Below are 6,594 nucleotides of genomic sequence, written 5' to 3'. Positions count from 1 at the left end.
GATTTCCTAACACTTAACCAGCCTGCTCCAGAGCTCCCAGCACACCACTGATGATAGAGCATACGATTGTAGTCAATGAATGACCAGCAAGAAGAACCACAGAGTCCGTCCTTTAGTTAGGCTTCACTCCTGTGTTGTATATTCTGGTGGGTTTCGTCAAGTATATCTGTGTGCACCACGGAGCTAACATAAAATAGTTTAGTTGCTATACATCACCGCTGTGCTGTGAATGCTTATCCCTCACCCCCTCCCATCCCTTGGCAATGCTGGTCTTTTTTTATTTGCACACTTTGCCTTTTTCTGAGTTTCATGGAGTTGCAGTCATAGAGCATATGCACCATCCTCATAGAATGAGGTAGGAAGTATGCCTGATGTGTGTCTGTCTTCTAAGTAAGATTATAGAAAATTGACAACATTTCTCCTGCAAATGTTAAATAGATTTCATTAATGAACATGATTGTCCCTGATGCTTTCTGATTTGGAGGTGATTATTCAATGAATTTAGAGGTAGACTTGGTCAAATTATCTGTTTCATCCTAATATTGATATGATTTATGTGGTTTTCTCTCATTTCTGCTGTTAAGAATGTGTCTTCTGTTTTTAGCCTAACTAAAAGCTTACCAGTTTTACTGATCTTTTAAAAAAGCCAGTCTTTGGTTTTGTAAAGTGTCTGTTTTGATTTCCTGTTTTCACTGATTTCTGTGCTATTTTTTTTGTTACTGTTTTCCTCTACTTGCTTTTATTTTAGCTTGTTCTTTCCTTGTTTCCATTTTATTTATTTACTGGAGGGAGCTGGGGAGCACATGTGCCATGATACATGTCTGGAAGTCACCGGACAGCTTGAGAGGGCTGCTTGTCTCCTGGGCCATGTGGGTTGTGGGATTGAAGTTTGTTCATCAGGTTTTGCAGTGCCTTTACCTGGTGAGCCATCTTGCTGGTGTAAAAACTTTAGTTTTTTAAATAATGGAAACAATTTTACTCCAGAAATATCTTTATCTAGTTTGAAATTTACTTAAATTTCACTTAGTATTTCTTCTTTGACTTATGTGTAAATTATATTTTTTAATTTCCAAGTACTGGGTTTTTTTTTAGTGTTTTCTGTTTGTTGCTGATTTCTAGCTTAATGTTTTGCAGTTTGAGAACAGCTATTATATTGGCATATTCCTTTAAATTTTTTAATGTGTTTTGTGGCCTAGAGTGTGGTCTCTTTCTGTGTGTGTGCGTGCATGAGAGAGTGGTTCTCAAGTGTGAGTATGCACAGACCAGAGGTTGGGTTTGAGTACCTTCCTCTGTAGATGTCTGCCTCCTGTTGGGAGGTGTGATTTCTTATTGAACTTGGAGCTAGAGTGTTCTTCAGCAAGCTCCAGGGGTCAGCCTGTGTCTGCCCCATCCGCTTTGCAGTAGGGTTGCAGATCCTGCATCCACAGGGGATCTGGACACAGGTCCTCACACAAGTTCCTTACCATAGGCTTGCTGTCTTCTTAGCCCAGACTATTCTCTAATGTTGATGAATGTGAGCTTGAGAGGAATACACAGTCTGTTGCTACATGAAATTATCTGTAGATGATAATTATATCCAGTTCATTCAGGTTGTTGAGTTCAATGTCCTTTCTATTTTTCTCCATATGGATCTGTCAATTTCTCAGGATGAAGGGGTGATGGAGTCTGTATCTATACTAGTGGATTCATTCACTTCTCCTTGCTGTTCTGCTTGTATTTCTTTTTCCTTTCTTTTTTTTTCTTTTTTTTCTTTTTGGTTTTTCGAGACAGGATTTCTCTTTATATCCCTGGCTGTCCTGGAACTCACTCTGTAGACCAGGCTGGCCTCGAACTCAGAAATCTACCTGCCTCTGCCTCCCAAGTGCTGGGATTAAAGGTGTGCGCCACCACTGCCTGACTCTGCTTGTATTTCTATCATGTAGTTTGACACTATATTATATTGTTATTAAAATGATATTTTCTTGGAGTATTGATCTCTTTACTGAGAGGTACTCCTTTTATGGCTAATAAATTTTTTGCTCCCAAGTTCAGTTTGTTTGAAATTAACAGTCATGCCTGATTTCCTGTTTTTAATTTTAATTTTATTTGTATAAGTATTTTGCCTTTACGTACGTCTGTGTATCACATACGTACAGTGCTCCTGAGGTCTAGAAGAGGGTGTTGCTGGATCCTGTGAGACTGGAGTTATAGACTTTTGTGAACTGCTAGAGATATGCTAGGAGTCTAACCATTGTCTTCTGGAAGAGCAACCAGTCAGTGCTCTTAACTGCTGAGACATCTCTTCAGCCCCATGCCTGGTTTCTTTTTATTCATATTAGCATGGTATTTCTTTATCTTTTTATTTAATGTATATACATTAACATATTTAAACTTGCTTTCTCATAGAAGATATATAGTTAGATTTTGCCTTTTTGTTTTACTCAGACAACTTTAAAATGTTCTTTTGTATGATTGTGGTATATGTGCTATAGGTATGTGTTATAGGCTTTGTATGTGTGTAGGAGGTATCAGTTGTCCTACTGTATCACTGTGCCTCATTCCCTTCAGACAGGGTCTCTCGCTGAACCTGGAGCTAGGCTGATAGTCAGCAGTTTTCAGAGATTCTCTTGTCTCTTGTCTGACAGCTCTGAGGCTACAGGCTTCTGTTCAGTCATCCTCTGCTTTTCTCCTCCCCCTCCCCTCTCTCATGTGTGTTCTGGAGATTTGAACTCAGGACCTCCTGCTTGCACATCAAAAGCTCTTAACTACTGAGCTATCTCCATAACCCATCTTGTGTTTTAATTGGTATAGATTAAACTGTTAACACTTAATATGATGAATTAGTATATATAATATTTTCTATTTGTTGCTTATGTTTATTTCTGTCTTTAACATTTTAGTCTTTTATAGATTTAATTGAGAATGTTTGTGAGTCTGTCTTTAACTTTTTTATAGCCTATCAATTGCTCTTTTATTTTTCTTTGTTTTGTAGTTGCCTTAAGTATGCATTTATATCTTCACAGACACAATAAATAGAAACATTAATACTGCTGTTTTGAGTTGTTCTTAGAGCAATCAAGAATAAAAAAAAAAAGGAGCTGAAGAGATGGTTTAATGCTTAAGAGTACTTGCTACACTTTCAGAAAACTTGGGGTCAATTCCAAACACCCACATAGTGACTCATCATCTTCTGTAATTACAGTTCCAGGGGACCTGACACCCTCTTTTGTCATTCCTAGGCACCAGACACATACATGATGCATAGATATACATGCAGGCAATACACACACACTAAAAATTAAAAAAAGAAATTTATTATACCTCCCTTATTGTTTCTCCAGCGCACTCATATATGTCTGTCTGTCAGTCCCTTTGCTTCTCTCTCTCTGCTTTCTGTGGGTATATCAAAGATTTTAACATTTGTTGTAAGGAAAGGTCTTACTAGAAAAATGCCTCAGTCTCTGTTTGTCTTTTTGTCCTTCACTTTTGTGGTGATTTCCCTGGATTCAGAAGTCTAGCTAGGTTAGTGGCGTTTGTTTTCTCTTTCATTTCCTTGACATTTTACTTCACTCACTTTCTTCTCTCTTCCATGATTTCTGAGGAGTCAGATGTAATTTTTACTTTTGGTTCTGTTTTTTTTTTTTCCCCTCGTCTTTGCCTCCAGCATTTTCTTTGTCTTTGATTTTCTATAACTGGAAGATGATGTGCTAAGGTATAGTTTCTGTGGCATTTATGTACATGTCACAGTTAGCATGTTATGGTCAGAAGACAACTTGTAGAAGTTGATTTTCAGCTTCCTCAATGTGAGAGTCAAACTCAGGTCATCAGACTTGGCAGAAAGTTCCTTTACCCACTGAGCGATTTCTCCAACCTGTGGTTTTGGTTTTTATAACCGCAGTGTTTTCCCCACTGTTTGACAGTGAAAGAAAAAACCAAGCAAAACAGTAGCACCAAGACATAGGCAGGATGGACTTATTACTGGTTACTTTTGAATAAAGAAGCCCTGATATAAAAAGATAGTCCAGAGATTCAACTCTAAATTAAGCACATATACTCTGTGCTAGGTTTTAAGTATGAAAGATACAGAAAATTCACCCCTGCAGTCATATGTAAAGTATATGTTTGTTCTGTCTTATTGCTTGTATTTGTTACTGTTCCCTAAATGAGGCTCTATAGTGCAGTATGTATGTGTGTGTGTGTGTGCGCGCACGCATACACACTGATGAAAGAGAGCTTTAAAGCCAAAAGAAAGGAAAAGACAAAGATAAATTTTAATGTGTATATGAACTGCATCAGTATCTTCTTCAAAACATAGATTCTAGAGCACCTAGTAACTCAGTGGGTAGAGGCAGTTGCCACCAAGCCTGACGACCCGTGTTCAATGACTGGTACCTATATGATGGAGGTACCAGTTAGGGGATACTGACAGTATTCTTATGTGATTAGGAAAAACTTTCATTGTGAGTGTGGCGGAACATGCCTATAATTTATGTATTTGGTGCTGAGGCAAGATTGTGAATTACAAGCCATCCTGGGCTAAATGGCAAATTTGAGGTTAGCCTCTATAAATCAGTCAATCAATCAATAAATAAGCTTGGGAATGAATTTATAGCTAAGTAAGTAGAATGCCTGCCTAGAATGCACAAGACCTGGGTTCAATCTCCAGTGTTGCAAAAACTAGGTCTGGTGGCTCATACTTATAGTCTTAGCATTTGGGAGGTAGAGGCAAAAACAAAAAAAAACATGAATTTAGGTCATCTTTGACTGCACAGTGAATTTGAGCCCAGCCTGAGCTAAGAGACCTGTCTTAAACCCTCCAAAACAAGCAAGCTTTACATTAGAGCTTGTCAAAATTGTGAGTAGCCTAAAAGTTATCAGTATAAATGTTAGATTATCACCAGTAAGTGGTTTACTTTTTAAAATTCTAGAATTCTCTGAATATGAAAACTTTCTTAGTACTTTTAAAACCGTGAAAATCATGTTAATGGAATTAGAGGACTTCATGTTCTCTCTAACGTGGAAACTTAAAAAAATGTTAGCCTGGATGTAAAAGAGTTATTAGAGTTTGGAAAGGTTATAGGAGAGGATGGGTTAAAAAAAAAGTTGAAATTAATTACAAAGCAAATATAATGTAAAATTGACTACACAGTGAAGACTGTTTATTAGATCATCTACTAGTCTGTTAATGTATCTTTTGTTTTAAAGTATTCAGTTGGAAGTTCACTGTAATTGGCTTCTTGTTTAATACTACTATCGTATGAACAATTGTAGAAATTGTAATACTGACTTTGAGGAACTTTTGTCACTAACTGATCATGCTGTGTTTATGAGACAGTATCTGGAAACCATCAAGTACTGCGTGTGTAATGTACTGGAGGTCGTTGTTTGTTTGTTTGTTGCTAGTCAGGCTTCTCATAGGCCTGTAAGCACATTTTATTACTGAGCACCTCTCTAGCCCCTACTTAAGTGGTTGTAACCAGAGCCCTGAGGTAACATTCTTTCCCTTGGTTTGTAGTACTTTCAGTCGGGCTATAGATTAGCAATCACTGCCTCTGCGTGTCTGAGGAGCCGGATGCTTGTCAGTTAAGGTGCTCATTGCCTACTGCTGAAATGACGCAGAGTAGACTGTCTGCTGATGAGTCAGCAGACATCCTTTTCCTTTGAGTTTTGTCTCCTTTCTTACTGCCAGAAGGTAAAGAAAAGACTTGCAGTCTAGTAAAAGAAAGAAAAAAGTAGCATTTCTATCTTGGAAAGAAAAATACTATTAATGTGTCATACTGAACGAGTGTTTGTACTACATACTCAATAATACTTTTCTTTATCTGAGTTTTGTAATTTGTTTTAAATTATTTATAACTGAAAAGGCTTAGCAAAAATTTGCTAACTTACTCTCTTCTCAGTTTGCAGCTCATGACCTTATCCCATCTCCAAAATTAAAGCCCTCTCAAGGAATGCCAGTCAATGATGATTTATGTTTTAGCAAAAAAAGGTCATCAAGAAACTTATTTCAGAGTAGTCGGGATTTTAACTCAGATTCAATTCCTACATGTGGTGCTGGTAAGTAAATATTTGAAATGATAGTCTCTTGAACTAAGTTAAAGATTTCTCTAAACTTCATAATCCATTTGAGGGCTTGTAGAAAGTATATATAATCCAATGGACAAGTCAGGTTTAATAAATTATATTATTTACTAGGAATTTAAATTTTCTGTTACTTATAAATTTATTTATGTTATATATACATAGTAAATTAATAAATGCTTATTGAAGATTGGCTAAAAAGCAGGCACTTTGACATAATTGTGTCATGAGATCATAGGTCATCTCATTATAGGCTGTTAGTAGTGTAAGGCCATGGTCACTAAAGACACTAATACTTCTTGAGCATCTCTACATGTCGGTTATGTTTCTTAATGCTAGGGATGTAGCTTTCAAAAAAGGTGTAATATTTCGAGAAGGCTTGTATTCTATGATGGATGTGGTGATATATATCTTTAATGCTAGTACTCAGGGGGAAGAAACAAACAGATCTCTACGAGTTTTAGGCCAGGCTGGTCTACAAAAGAGTTTCAGACCCACCAGGACTATATAGTAAGATCCTGTTTCAAAACCAAA

General features: G+C 37.0%; 1 protein-coding gene across 3 annotated transcripts in view; it reads left to right on the top strand.

The window, feature by feature from the left end:
• The window catches only part of Togaram1 (TOG array regulator of axonemal microtubules 1), a 61,870-nt gene that overhangs the window by 6,007 nt on the left and 49,269 nt on the right, over window positions 1-6,594 (top strand). For all 3 annotated transcript variants that reach the window (XM_028782443.1, XM_028782435.1, XM_028782450.1), the window contains exon 2: window positions 5,880-6,036. In XM_028782443.1, coding sequence (XP_028638276.1) covers window positions 5,880-6,036 — 157 coding nt within the window. The remainder of the gene's footprint in view (window positions 1-5,879; window positions 6,037-6,594) is intronic.

Source organism: Grammomys surdaster, unplaced genomic scaffold (genome assembly GCF_004785775.1).
Source record: "Grammomys surdaster isolate TR1022 unplaced genomic scaffold, NIH_TR_1.0 98, whole genome shotgun sequence".
NCBI lineage: Eukaryota > Metazoa > Chordata > Mammalia > Rodentia > Muridae > Grammomys > Grammomys surdaster.
Note: the sequence above shows the minus strand (reverse complement) of the source record. Positions and strands in the feature narration are given on the sequence as shown.